The sequence below is a fragment of the Acinonyx jubatus genome, chromosome C2, assembly GCF_027475565.1.
Source record: "Acinonyx jubatus isolate Ajub_Pintada_27869175 chromosome C2, VMU_Ajub_asm_v1.0, whole genome shotgun sequence".
NCBI classification, from domain to species: domain Eukaryota; kingdom Metazoa; phylum Chordata; class Mammalia; order Carnivora; family Felidae; genus Acinonyx; species Acinonyx jubatus.
In genome coordinates, this window is record NC_069384.1 from 150,605,213 (window position 1) to 150,620,394 (window position 15,182).

The 15,182-nt window shown below is 46.7% G+C and overlaps 1 protein-coding gene across 4 annotated transcripts in view; it reads right to left on the minus strand.

Annotated features, from left to right (window-relative positions):
* ITGA9 (integrin subunit alpha 9) overlaps window positions 1-15,182 on the minus strand; it is a 355,609-nt gene that overhangs the window by 57,017 nt on the left and 283,410 nt on the right. The window contains exon 24 of one of the 4 annotated variants that reach the window (XM_053221700.1): window positions 1,959-4,144. The exons of 2 other annotated variants lie outside the window; for them this stretch is intronic. In XM_053221700.1, coding sequence (XP_053077675.1) covers window positions 4,022-4,144 — 123 coding nt within the window. In that variant the 3' untranslated portion in view covers window positions 1,959-4,021. Of the gene's footprint in view, window positions 1-1,958; window positions 4,145-12,271; window positions 14,058-15,182 lie in introns of those variants that run through there. One more of the 4 variants, XM_053221701.1, reaches the window with a different exon arrangement.

Below are 15,182 nucleotides of genomic sequence, written 5' to 3' on the forward strand. Positions count from 1 at the left end.
CCAGTCCCATCCCCCACCTCCAAGGCAACCCCATTTCTGATTCCTATTAAGCTGGCCCAAAGAAGTGTTGAATGCACCTCATTAGGGAAGCGGGGTATTGTGTTATCTGGGGGTTGCCCTCTATTTAGGCACGGAGGGCACACGGTGGGTGGATGGAACGCATTTCGTTCACTGAGCATTTGAGAATTTGCATGTGTTGTGCTCATGTTCCTAATTCCACTCGTTTCTCATTCTGAAGCATCCTCCACTTAACCTGTTAGTCTTCTGGAGCGTACATTCGCGGAAAGGTCCCTTCGAAAACCGGTCCTGCTGCAGCCCCGGGGCGCCTGCATGCCTCTGCTGAGAGGGCGGGGCCTGGTCACACAAACACTTTGGTCTGGGTTTAGAGACACGGAATCTCTGAGTCTTGTGCGATGCATTTGTCCCCGATCAAAATCAGGCGTGGAGGCAGAGTTCCTCCTGGCTCTGCGAATTGGTGCTTTGGGTCTCTAGGCTGGGAGAGGAAGGGCGGGAACAGAGCCCCAGACCAGCCAAGTTGGCTACTCTTGGGTGCAAGGAGCCCGGCACTGTGAATAGCCCCAAACAGGAGGAAGCTGGGAGGCAGGGCGAGGGGGTGAGCACCAGCCGAAGCCTCAAGCGCTCAGCCTTGGGCGGCCTGCGAACAGGGTGCCGACAGCGATGTGATGTGACCCCGTGTGACGTCTGATATGCCCCAGGGGAGTGTGGAGAAGGGAAGTGGAGACTGAGTCTGTGGTGAATGAAAATCTCAGCCAGTTGTGCTCCCGACTGTGGTTACACGAGAATCACTTCAATTGGGGAAAATGACATTTTTCGGGGAGGTTCAGGGTGGTCCTCGTTCAAAGGGAGATCGAAGGTTGCTTGGTGCTCTAATGGGTCTGATTCCGATCGCCTAATCCTGTTGCCGATGTGCAGATGTTCCCTCAGCTAGAACTGAGCAACCCAGTCCCTGTCCGGGTCGTGGAAGGGCAGGATTTTTCTATGTTGGGTAGGTTTGTATGCAACAGCCATGACACTACCTAACACGTGTGCAGGCTCTGAGTGCTTTACACACATTAGCGCGTGCGGTCCTTGCCCTGGGAGGTGAGTGCTATTACCATCCCCGTTTTACAGATGGAGAAACTGAGAGGCAAGGGGAGGCCAGAGGTCCGCCTGAGGTCTCTCAGCTGGCAGGCCATCCAGCTCCAGAGCCGGTACTTACAACATGTCCCTGCCTCTCAGGTACAGAGGAGGCTGGGGCTGGGGTGGCAGTCATGCACAGGCACAGGTGGGGGGCAAACCAGACCTTCCTGTTCCTCCCTTGATCAAGAACAAAGCACTAGCTCAAAGTCTGGGAGGCCCAGAACCCTTCATCCTGACCCATTTCTGCCACTGGGGCCAAAGACTGACTCCTGGCCAGAGTGTGGGAGATAAAAGCGCCTGTTGGCTGAGAGGCCAGGCTTCTCCATGCTGTCTCGGCCTGGAAGGGGAACAGAGCATCCTGGAATGTGGTTTCTGGGAGGCAGCTTGGAGATCACGCCGTCCCTTGGCCTCAGCTGACAGATAAGGAACCACAGGCCCTGAGTTCCAGGACTTGTCCAGGTCATGTGACTGGCTGCTGGCAGCAAGAAGCACCCAGTGAAGGCCCAGAGGGCCTTGGGGAGCACTCGACAGTCCCGGGCGTCGGCCTGAGCTCTGCCTGCTAACAGCTGCCCGTTCGAGTCCCCGGGGTCTCAGCGTCCTTGTGTTCAATTAGGGTGGTCGCCTAGGTGGTCACTAAAGTTGTCTTCACCTGCTTATTCCATACTTTGAGGACCACCCGTGCCTTTCGTAAGAGCAGGGGGCCACCTGATCTCACGTCATGTAGGTAAGCAATTGCCGACATCCCCTACTCCCAGCTTGGTTGTAAACACCTTCTTTGCATACTTTTTTTAAAATGTATTTTGAGAGGTGGGGGGAGGGACAGAGAGAGAGAGAGGGAGGGATGGAGAGAGAGAACCCCAAGCAGGCTCAGCGCTGTCAGCCCAGAGCCTGACACTGGGCTCGAACTCATGACCATGAGACTGTGACCTGAGCCGAGATCAAGAGTGGGACGCTTACCAACTGAGCCACCCAGGTGCTCCCTCGCCACTTCTTTGCTTAAAATCAAAGGGAAACGCTGTTTTCTTCCTGCGTTGCAGACAATCCAAACACCACGGCGCTCGTGTCCAACAGATTCATTTCTGTGGCTGGCCAAGGACTCTGTGGCCATTGCCCTCTGCTCGTCCCTGCCCACTCAATTCTCATCTATTTTCCAGACCAGCCGAGTCCAAATGCTTCCCATGACACGGCTGCTTATCTTCCAGGACCTCTGGGAGCTGGATGAGGCCCACGTCTACTGGAATGTGAATAATAGGTCTTCACCAAACACACACAACAAGGACAAGAGGATGTGGGCCACAGTGTCAAGGCTGGATTCGGCCAAGGCAGCTAATGAGGGTTTTCTGCTGGCATTTGGTCTCCTTTACTCCCCTTGTCCGGACCCCAAAGAAAACACTGTGTAAGTCAAAACCAGGAGATGGTGGTGATTTGGGAAACTGTCAGGAGCCCAAGGACAATGTGGACATCACTTGGTGGCAGAGTCCGAGTTAGCCTCGGTCAGGAGCCTCTGTGGTCAGAAGCCTCCAAGGTCCCAGGCCCATCTGAGGACGAAGTGCTTGGTACACTTGGCGTGGTCTAGCCAAACCTCCCTGCATAAACTACGGGGTTCAAAGTATGAATCGGGACGATTCCAAAGGCATGATGCTGCAAAAGAGAGTCCGTTACCATTCAGAGGAACGTCTAGAGCTTTTACTAAAGACTCTCCAGGCCGTGGTGGTCTGATAAAGGGGTTGGAGAAAACAAAGCACTCCCATGTTGTGGCCTCAAGAGAGGGGCCTGCCTATGGTACCTCTGAGTTGTTTGCTGACCTAGAGGTAGAGAGAGGACATAGGTCTCTCCTGGGGTCCCAGAAAAGAGCCACCCTAATGCAGTTCTTGTCCCTGGGCCTCAAGACCGGAGGGACAGAGCAGTCCTCCAATGTGTTTTCGGAGTCTCATTCCCCAAGCGTATCACCCTCGAAATCAATCCCAGCTGCTTACGGCCCCATCCCTGTGCGGAGTTCAGATATAAACAGGAATTACGCCAGCTAACGTGGGTACTATTCTAAAAGTTATGGGGGTGCCTGGGTGGCTCGGTTGGTTAACATCCAACTCTTGACTTTGGCTCAAGTCATGATGTCGTAGTCATGAGATCAAGCCCTGAGTCGGGCTCTGCAATGAGCGTGGAGCCTGCTTGGGATTCTCTCTCTTCCTCTCTCTGGGCCCCGCCCCTGCTCATGCTTTCTTTTTTGAAATAAATAAACTTAAAAAAAACCCAAAAACCATTAACAGCTACGGCACATACTGAATCCTCAGTACCCATGCACAGAAGGTGCTGCTATCAGTGGGGTGATCATATAATTTATTGTCCAAACGAGGATATTTTCGAGGGTGAAGTGGGAGACTTAATCAGATGGATGAGCAAGACAGAGACACATATCAGGGATGTGCCAGGCAAACTGGGCCATCTGGTCTCCTTAACTGTCACTCCTATTTTACAAATGAGAAGACTGAAGCCCAGAGGGCTTAAGTAGCCTGTCACACACCTAGATGCTTTGATTATGGAAGGAGTACCATCTCCAAAGCTTCCCCCAGGATGCCCCCTTCCTGTTCCTCCTTCCTTGGGCCCAGGCTGCAGAGCCTCTGTCCCCCACACGCCTGGGCCCTAATCTCATCGTCCGCTCTCTCACAAGCCCTCAGAAATGTTTCCCTCTACCGGCAGTCGGCCTGTCATGATCTGCATTCTTGACTCAGAGGAGGTGGTGCTTCATGTGGATCTTGGAAGATAAAGAGAACTCCTAGAGAGCAGAGTGAGAAGGGGAAGGCAGTTCCAGGCAGGGACGAATAGCATGTGCAAGGGCACAGAGGTGCCAACAGCAGACTTGAACTAGAGAGCACCTATGAGTTCAACATGGCTCACGCACTGGACGAATGTTGGGTTGCGGTGGGCAGAAAGGAGGCAGTAGAGGTGGGCCTTGACACAGAGGAGGGTCCTGCAGACAAATCTCAGATGGAGGTGGGACAGCCACCTAGAAGGCGATGAACAAGTCTCAAAGTGAACAAACCACTTTTCACCCGGGGCGTGTGATATTACTGCAGATTTTTAACAGGCTAAGGCACAGACGTCCCCTTTCTACCAGAATCAGCCCCATTTCTTGACCATCCTCCAGCTGGCTGGGGTCCAGGGATGGGAAAGTTCACCAAAGTGTCCCTGGCTTGATGTACAAAGTGAACTTCCTTGAACACAGTACACAGCCAATAAAAGAGAAACGGGGGATCAGATCAGCAGGGGAGCAAACTCAATGACATTAGTGCTCCCTATGAAAGATTCTCAGAGTCTTTGCCAACGTGGGTCTTAGATGAAGTTTGATTCGAAAACTATGTTTGTTGAACTGACTCGGATTAAAGAGGGCACAGGTTCATTTTTGAATAACACGTGTTTCACGTTAACTCACATTCATCTGTTAATCAGTGCCTCTGTGTTCTCTGTTACATCTTGGGGCCACTTTTCTGTATCATGTCCCACCAATCACAGCGGATGGCAACTGGGTAAACATGACCCGTCCCCTGACTTGCCACCTGCTCCTCTGGATTCACACACCCCTGGAGTTTGAAAACCCAGAGAATGTTTTGAATGCCTACTTTGCTAATTCAATTACCTACTGCCCAATCTCGGAACCAAGTATCAAAAGATAATAGGCCCCTTCTGCCACAGGAGGCAGAACCTTCACCACAGTGGGTTTGGTGATACTAATTTTAGGACTCCAAGATTTGAAATAAAAATAGTACTCAGAAAATGTTTGAGAAATGATACCCACTGGCTAATCAGGCTGACCTAAGAGGTTTACTAACAGAAAGATACACTGAAACTATACCTTTTCCATTCAGCAAAATATAAACTGATAGACCATCTTTCCTCTTACAGAGCTCTTTATGTTACGCCTTATGTTAAATCACGTTGCTCTGATTCACTATTATTTCTTGGTGTTGACCGAAGAACGGTACAAGAGGCTAACATTTTACGAACAAATCCTAAAACAAACATTTTCACGTATTACCAGTCATTTCAAGTCTTTGCAAGAATATAGACCCAGAATAATGCAGAGGAGGCTGGCTGCCCAAAGGCTCCGTTCATTTACCTTGATTTTTTGACTGCAAGGACACTATTTAACATGAGCAGAGAAACCGCTAATAATCCTGGGTAGTTCCTCCTAACAGATAGATCTAGCTTTATGTAACGAGTGTCTTTGAAAGGTTGGAAACAATTTTTGTGTGCATGCATCATTTCATGCGAAGAAAGGGGTTCTCAGAGGTGTCCTTTGGTAGACCCTCCCGGAGCACGGATTCTTCTGCTTTGCGAAAAGGGCCCTCTTGCTTATCAGTTCAGCAAGTTCTGACTTTCCGATATTTACCTCTGCGTGGAGCTAGACACTTTCTGTGTTCATACGGACACACAGAAAGGACAGACACTCTGATGATCTCAACAACAGGAGGTACGTTAACATGAGGTGCTGACTTTGGCCAGTCCCTCCCAGCCTGCATCCCCAAATGAAGCGAATACCCTGTGTCTGAACCGAAACAGCTAAATGAGGGCCTAGCAGCCTTCCATAAAACAACAGCCCGCCTCCAGACTGGCAGTGTTGGGGATGGAGCAGGAAGACAAGGGGATTTAAGAATGATCTGGTGTCGTTTGATTTTCCAGACAGGTAAAGACGGTTACTTTTAAAGAGACTGAATGGGTAGGGGCACTAAGGAATCTACTCCTGGAATCATTGTTGCACTATATGCTAACTAATTGGATGTAAATTTAAAAAAAAAAAAATAAATAAAAAAAAAATAACCAATGGAAAAAAAAAGAAAAGTAAAAAAAGAAAAAGACTGAAAAGATCATTAATGGTCACTCTAGATGTCTCCTCTCTTTCTAATTAAAAATTATCCTCTAAATAAAATGCTATCTTCTTGGGGCGCCTGGGTGGCTCAGTTGGTTAAGCGTCCAACTTCAGCTCAGGTCACGATCTTGCTGTTTGAGAGTTCAAGCCCCAGGTCGGGCTCTGTGCTGACAGCTTGGAGCCTGGAGCCTGCTTCAGATTCGGTGTCTCCCTCTCTCTGCCCTTCCCCTGCTTGTGCTCTGTCTCTCTCTCTCTCTCTCTCTCAAAAGTAAACTTAAAAAAAAAAAAAACTTTCTTCTTCCCACTCCCCATGTCACCCGGCCTCAGCTCCCATCCCTCAAGGCCGCCACCACCACTGTGAAATGTCAGGGTGTTACAGAGAACAAAACTGAAACAGGAAATCAAGGGGCAAAGCTTCAGAACCAATCTTCCAAAGGAAAAGGAGAGCATAATCCATTGTACAATGTGACCTCTGTGTGAGTCCGCCATTATTTCATACAATATTTCACTTCTTACGATAAAAGCCAACGATTGTTTCCCCCTCACCAGCTCTAGGGTTTGGCGAAAACAATGGCATGCCCTCCCCGCTCCCCCACACCCTTTTCCTCTGGGTGTGCTGGCCAACAGGCTGGAAAGTCCGTAGTTCAGGCACCACCAGGCCGCCCAGTAGAATAGAATTCATTTACATTTAATCGGAGAAAGCCAAATCTCCCAGAGGAGGCCCATTTCGCGAGCACCGGGATGGTCTTTTACTGGAGTTAAAGGGATACAGATGGGAAATAGTTTCAGAGAAGCGGTGACAACAGAAGAATTTCCAGATGCGGTCAGATTCTCTTCAGTGAAAAAAGTGAGACATAAATATGTTATCTGAGCACTTTGACGTGCATGCCAAAAATGTTTTCCTTCCACAGATAATGAAACATTTTGGAAACAGAACAATCTGTTGATGTGGATAATAAATGAGTCAGTAGCCCTCAAGTGGGACACAACACAGCCCTTGGATTTGGATCGGTTTATTCAGATTCCGGGTCTAGCTCTTAGACCCATCTTATGGTAAAGAACAAAGCCCGTCCCCATCTTCCATGAAAAGATAAAGTAGCACACCTGTTGATTCACTGAGTTATCGCTGCATTTATTAGATGTATCCCTTTATAATTATCCCTTTCTCAAAAAGTAAAGAACGAGCATTTTCTGATTATCTCCCGTGGAGCCATCTGTCTAACCTCCCTTCCAACTTTCTGAGAATATATTCGTCAGAGCGGTGAAAAGAGAATCCTTAGGTCTAAAGTTTCAAGACTGTGAGGCGCCTAAAATGTGCTTCCGGTCCTCATGAAGGATGAGTGAAGCTGGTTCCCGGACAGCCGGTGAGAGAATCACTTCTCAGCGTCTAACAATGTTGAGAAAGTTCCTTTCGGTCAGAAGAAACTTGGTGTGTATATCAGAGAGGAGTCTTCCTGTTTTGGTGCTTCTGAGGCATCCACAGCAAGTCCTGGGCAGGTTCAATGAGAACCACGTGTTTCTAGGCAATGACCGACAGCTCTGTTTATCCTCAGGGAGATTTCCTGTTAGCAACTCCAGGAACCACCCCTCACCCGGCAACGACAGGGCTCTGTGTCATGATGCTCTTCAGGAATGAAGGAAAGTAAACGGTAGAATCACTCACTTCTAACCTTTATCCATGTCAGGGACCAGAACAATCCTGTCCCAAAGTGTGGGCATTCCAACCGGCCCACACACCAGCTACGGAGCATTAATGCTTCCAGATGTCACAGCGGCCGTGAGTACAGGACCCTGGGCTCCTTGATCAGCTGGCGCCCTCAGTCAGCAGGGAGAGGTCACTGACTTGATTCATTGGCTCCGCCCACATGGGTTAAAGGGCAGCCTCTGGACCACACTGTGCAGGGACAGCCCCGGCTGAAGCTTATCGCCACCTTCCAGAGGCTGCGTGCTGAACGTAAGCTGTGCAAAGAAACACACACTTCCTCCCTCTAGCCAAAACTAAAATTGACCCAAGAGCCCAGGAACGTAACTCTCTCTCCAGAATTCAATCAGCCGTCTCCCCGTTTTTAAGTGTCTGGCTTCTGTTAGAAAGAAAAAAAAAATTGAAGCCAACAGAATCCTGACTCATTTTAGGAACTGGACTATTCAGCTCACATTCAGACATATGCAGAACCAAGGGAAAAAGAAAAAAGAAAAAAATGGTTGGAGGCCACTGCTGAGATCAGAGGACTTGACTGTGTGTGTGTGTGTGTGTGTGTGTGTGTGTGTGTGTGTGTGTGTGTGTGTGAGGGAAAAGGAGCATGTTTTCACGATGTCAGAGAAAGTGGAGTTCAAGTTTGTTCTGAGAGGCCTTCATTTCTGGTAAGTGATTTGGCCCCTTATTTCAGAGTTTTACCTTTTTACTTATTCCCACTTTACAATTAAGGCAGCCTCTGCTGTGATTTAAGGGAAGTTGCCAAAACATCTTGGGATTTCAACTCAACACAAATTTCCTGAGTTCCGAGGACATATGAGGTGCTCATTAGATGTGTTGCAGGGTATGCAGGGGTCTAAGGACACCACCCTGTCCTACGGCAGAAAGAAATACTTAATGTCAATTCTATTCTTTCATTTATCTGAGCACATACTATAGTCGGGCCACCAAATGCTGGACACAAAGCAGCCATGACTTTCTTGTCATAGTGTTTTCAATCTTGTGGAAGAGGACAACTGAAAAATAGTCATTTCAGGCGGTGACAAGTACTATGAAGAAAGTAACACAGAGAAATGGGATAGAGTTGATGGAGATTTGCAACATTAGCTAAGGTGACCAGGGAAGACCTCGGTGAAAAGGTGAACTTGGGGCTCAGGCTCACACTATGAGAAGGAGCCAGCCATGCAAAGAACTGGGGGTAGAGTGCTCTCACAGCAGAGGCAGGTGCAAAGGCCCTGGGCAGGACTACCCAGGAAGGTATCTGGGAAGGCTTGATGGGAGAGAGGATGTGTGAGAACTAGGTCTCGAGGAATGAGTGGGCTTTCCGTAGCCAGAGGGAAGGAAGGAACCATTAGGAAGGCCAGGAGGCCCAGCGACGTGCGTGGTGGGTGAATCAGCAGCCCTCATGGTCCAGAGTGGCTGGAAGACGAGGTCGGGGGCAGAGGATATTGGAGGACATGGCCTGGAAAGGTGAATGGGAGGTCACGCAGGGTTTTAGACCACGTGGTTTTGATCATTCAGATCTCCTTGTTAATCTTTTTTTACAGAGAACCCCAGGGGTGTCCCTGAGAGTTACACAGATAAGTTAATACAAGTCCTCAAATGGCAAACCAGGTCCTCAAGGAGAAGAAGAACATCCCCCTGGACTCTGCATCCTGGGGTTTCTAGGCCTTGAATTCTTGTTAGTAGGAAAGCCCCTCCCCGGATGAACGCTGGTTTGGTATAGGATAAGCCCTCGCATTTCAACAGAAAAGCTGAGAGTGGAGAAGGGGGAATAAAAGAAGCATGGGTCCACTATGGAGGAGAGTAGTAGACCCCGAAAAAAAAAGTGAGTGGTTCAATGTTGGGTTATCTGCTGGGTTGATTTGGAGCACCAGACCTGGCTGGTGCACAAGTTAAGTTCTGGCCTCCAGCAAGCCTGCCACAGGGGAGACTTCTTCTTGCAATTATCCTCCGTGTGTAACTAAGTCACGGAGCCCGGGCCTTCACTCCTGCAAAATGTGCCTTAACAACCGGCCGGCTTCAGAAACCGGTGTTACTGTCCAACTGCTGTTGCCAGCGAACTAAGTGATTTCCTTTGCGGCAGAAAGCTCCCCCCGGGTGAGGGCTAGCAAGCGCACACGGAGGCTCCTGGATGTCCAGTCTGGACACCGCAAAGGGCAACATGGGGCCTGGGGCTTCACTGGAGAGAAACCACAGAGGGCTAAAAGCAAGGAGAGAGAATTCTCAGGAAACGCAGACTCGCCAAGCCAAACCTTCACGCGCAAAGATCACGTTACAACCTCCCGAGACAGCTCGGGGCCTCCACCCTGAATGAAGTTCTCCGCGAGACCTCCCCGACCACAATTCTAACTTCCAGGTAATGCTAACGTCCAAAGAGATGTCACAAGGCCTTGCATGTGGCTGTACGGTCTGGTCGTTAAGAGTGAATACTGACTTTGAGCATCCGACCTCAGCTCAGGTCATGAGCTCACAGTGTGTGGATTCGAGCCCCACATCGGGCTCACTGCCGTCGGCACAGAGCCTGCTTCGGATCCTCTGTCCCCGCTCTCGCTGCACCTCCTCGCCCCTCTCAAAAATAAACATTAAAAAAAAAAAGTGAACGCTAACTTAGTCACTTATCAGCTCTGTGACCTAGGCACATCCCTGTGCCTCTGCTTCCTTGGTAATTTCTAATGAATATTAAGTTAATTTGTCCAGATAAAGTACTTGGCATATTGCCTCATCTGTTACAAGTTCTTAACAGAAAGTTATTATTATTACTACTTTTTTAAAGCCTGAATCTAACAGCTCCCTCTCAGAATCCTTGTGGAATATTATTTGCTACTTCACCAAAATAGAAAGAGTTTACTTTCATGCTGAGAACAATGACATCCATATCTACCATCAAACAGAAGTTTCTGCTGGATATATTTATGTGAGAATTTTGAGACAGGTTCCTAAAAGTGGAATTGCTGGTAATCACATTTTACATTCTGATACTTACTGTCAAATTGCTTTTTAAAAGTCGATTTACTTATATTGAGAGAGAGTGGGGGAGGGACAGAGAGAGACGGAGAGACAGAGAATCCCAAGCAGGTGCCTTGCTATCAGTGCAGAGCCCAGTGCATGGCTCAAACCCATGAACCATGAAACTGTGACCCAAGGCAAAACCAAGAGTTGGACGCTCAACTAACTGAGCCACCCACGCGCCCCTATCAGATTGCCTTTTATACCAATGGTATTTAGGAGTGCCCATTTTTCCTCATCTTAACCAACTATGGATATTAACAATCTTTTAGATTTTTTCCAGTTTAATTGGGGAGGGACTTTGTTTTCATTTGAGTTTACACTGCTCGATTACTGGTGAGTCTAATGTTTGTTGCTTATTTGCATTTGTTTTTTTAATGTTTATTTGCCATGAAAACTTCTGTGAATTGCCTCTTCATATCCCTTCACCCATTTTAATAATTTTTGGCCTTTTCCTTATTGATCTGAAGAAGACATTTACATATTTGTCTGTCAACTATGTTGCAAATATATTCTCCTAAATAATCTGTTAGTTTGTTTGGGATGTTTTATGATCACACAAAAGTTTAACATTTTTATAGATTTAAATCTGTCAATCTTTCCTTTAATGGTTCTGGATTTTATGATTTGATTAGGAAGAAGAGCTTTCCCATCCAAATATTATGAAAATATTCAGTGCTTTCTGCTAATATTCCTTTTTTACCTATAACTTTCTAATCTGCCTGTTTTTTCCCCCCAGTGAGGTCGAGGTTTTCTGTAACTTCTTTCCAAATGGAGAGTCAGTTGCCTCCAAATCTTTTATTGTGAAGGAGTCTAAACATCTCTACTATTTGGGGCAATTGTTTCATTGGATATTTTTTCTGCCTCTTTCTCTCTATCCTCTCCTTCTGGAACTCCAATTATGAGTATTTCTATGTGTATACTTTATGATGTCTAACAAGTCTCTGAGGCTTCCCTCATTTTTTGTATTTTTTTTCCCTTTCTGTTCTTCAGATGGGATATTTCTACTGATCTTCAAGTTTGCTGATTCCCTGTCAGTTCAAATTTGCTATTGAGCCCCTCTAATGAATTTTTCATTTCGGGTATTTTCCTTTCAACTCCAGAAAAGTATTTTTTGGAATTTTTGGAACAGAATTTCTGTTTGGCTCTTTTTATAATTTCCATCTTTTACTGACATTCTTTATCCAACGAGTCATTGTTATTATACTTTCCTTTAATTCTTTAAACATGGTTTCTTTTAGTTCTCTGAACATATTTATAATGGCTGCTTTGAAGTCCTTGATTACTAAATCTAACATCTGGGCTTCTCAAAGGCAGCTTCGATTGATTCCTTTACTCCCCCTGCACCCTGTTTACCCTGTTCCTTCTTCTTTTCATGTTTCACATACATATTTTTCTAAACTGAAAGTTTTAGATAAATATTGTGGCAACTCTGAGTTCTTACCCTCCTTTGGGAAGAGGTAGTCATTACTTTTTTTGTTTTGCTTATTTGTTTAGTGCCTTGACTGGACTAATTCTGCGGAATCTGTGTCTTCTGCAATGTGTAATCTCTGATGTCTCTGCTATTTTTTGTTGTTGTTGTTGTTTACATTTGTTTTACTTTTAAGCCTGGTTTCCTAGGGGTTGTCTTGGATCAGCATAGCCTAGTGATCAGCCAATGACTGGCCAGAGGCTGTACATAACCACCTGGGTCTCGTAAGGCTTTTCCACCCTTAGCCAGTGGACCGGTGTGTGGCTTGAGGAATGCAAGGTCAGGCAGTTTATAAGCGTGCCCCAAGCTTTTACTTTCCGCATGCACAAGGCCTCACATCCAGTCAGTTGATTACCTTATATTTCCTGGGGGTGAGCAACATTGTTTGCCATAGAGATACGTCTGTTTCTTTCCTTACAATAAAGGTTATTCATTTCTTTTTAAATGTTTTTAGTGTTTATTATTTTGAGAGAGAGAGCCAGCGAGCGAGCAGGGGAGGGGGAGAGAGAGAGGGAGACAGAATCTGAAGCAGGCTCCACGCTCTAGGCTGTCAGCACAGCCTAATCGACTGAGCTACCCAGGCAGCCCAACCTTATGGGTCATTTTAAAGGTGTGCCTCTTGTAAGTAACTTATGCTTGGATTAAAAAAAATCTAACCTAGGGCGACTGGGTGGCTCAGTCAGTTGAGCGTCCGACTTTGGCTCAGGTCCTCAGGTCACGATCTCACAGCTGTGAGTTCAAGCCCCGTGTCGGGCTCTGTGCTGACAGCTCGGAGCCTGGATCCTGCTTCGGATTCTGTGTCTCCCTCTCTCTTGGCCCCTAACCCACTTGTATTCTGTCTCTGTCTCTCTCAAAAATAAATAAACATTAAAAAAAAAAGAAAGAAAAACAAAAAAAACCCTAACCTGACAGGCTCTGTCATTTACTAGGGCATTTATTTCATTCACAGTTATTTTGATTATTGGTATGTTTGGATTTATTCTTGCCATCGTATTATATATAAACATGTGTATGTATTTATTAGTGAGTTTTTTTTTAATTTTTTATTTTTAGAGAAAGTGTGCATGAGAGGGGGCAGGGACAGAGGGAGAGGGAGGAAGAGAATCTTGAGCAGGCTCCACACTCAGGACAGAGCCAGATGAGGGGCTCAATCTCGCGACCATGAGATCGTGACCTGAGCCAAAATCAAGAGTCAGACGCTTAACTGACTGAGCCACCCAGGCACCTCCATGAGTTCTTTTAAAATGCTTCTTTGGTGGTTTGGATGTCTTTGCTTTCATTCTTTTAAGGCATCACTAAAATTTTCATGTATTTAGACTTTTTATTTTATCAAAGCCTTGAGCTAATTGGTACAGAAACTCTTCCCCCAAACAAGACAAGAATCTTGACTTGCTTTCATTTCCATTTTTCCTGACTTCTCATTCTCATCTTGAGATCATCTGGATCTCCCTTTCAGGTTGTTATAAAATAACGGAATAAGTTTAACTGGCATTTTGGGGGTCATTTAGTGCTACATTATTGGAAAACCCCTCCAGTTTCCAACCCAATGCTTTATTCTCTTACATCCATTCTACAACACAGCTCATAGGCTGAGGTTTTTGTTTGAGGGATCAAAATTTTAAATGTACGAAACGCGAGCTTCTCTATTTCACGGAAACACTGTCTTCTTGCTTCTCTCTGAAGATATCAATCTCGCTCATTCTACCATCTTCTGTCTGCATCATGATTACACCGTCTGGGATGAGGTTTTCTTTTCACAGCGGTTGGTGCCTCTCTGTCCTGGGGCTGACATGCTGCAATTCAGTGAGTGTTTCCTGGTGGTCTGTTCATCATCTGTCTGTTCTACTGATTGAGTCTGCCTCTGGTGGCTGGGCAATGCTCTGAGGAGGGGTGTGAAATACACTGGACTAGGAAACACATGAGCTTTGGAGCCAGACAGACCCGATTACGGACCCTTCTCTCTGACTTACCAGCTGTGTAACGCTGGGCCAGTCTTTGAGACTGGTTCCTCTACCTGGGGTAAGGACCACCCTCCCCACCCCACCGCCACCCCTGCCCCTTGTAGAGGTGCTATGTGGATTAAATTTGACAGCTCATGAACACAGGCCACGGAAGCCTCAGGACAGCAGGAAATGGTATGTTATCTTGTCAGGTATTTAGGAGAAAGCTCTTCATTCTTTAGTCATTGATTAAATGTGATCGAGTTAATGGTGCCAACACCACTGTCTTTAAGAAGCTTCTCCAGGGGCGCCCGGGTGGCTCAGTTGGTTAGGCGTCTGACTTCAGCTCAGGTCATGATCTCGCCGTCTGTGGGTCTGAGCCCCATGTCAGTCTCTGTGCTGACAGCTCGGAGCTTGGAGCCTGCTTCTGCTTCTGTGTCTCCCTCTCTCTCTGCCCCTCCCTTGCTCACACTCTGTCTCTCCCAAAAATAAATAAACATAAAAAAAAAAAGAAGCTTTTCCAGATCATTCTAGGGGAAAGCAATTCAGTCCTCCATTTCTAAGTTTAAGCTTCTGTGTGGTCACTGATGTATCAGGTACATCTTTCCTTTATAGGGATATAGACTCATTACAAGTCAGGTGAAGTTCCCATATCAACTGACTCATTCTGGCAGAAATCAGATCATGGGCAGTCCCGTCTGATGTGTCTGCAGGGACAGGGTGGGAGGGGGTTTATAATTTACTTTGATATATTTTAATGGATACTAGTTATTAATATCATATTGATGTCAACATCCTAATGATGCCCTATGGCAAAGTTATTGACGTGTCTCCTCAGAAAATCATCCCTTATTTCCACATTCTTTTACCTCCTGGAAATCAGGTCAGTTCTTTAGAATTGCTGTCCCAAAGCAAGGACAGAGCTGGCCAGAGAGGTAAACCTTTTCAGATGGTTTTGTGGGAGGAACAAAGAATGGAATGCATACTCAGTGTCTCTAGATTAACACTAGAGTTCTTTGAAAGACCCAGGCTTTCACCTAGCATACGGTTCCAGCCCTTTATTCT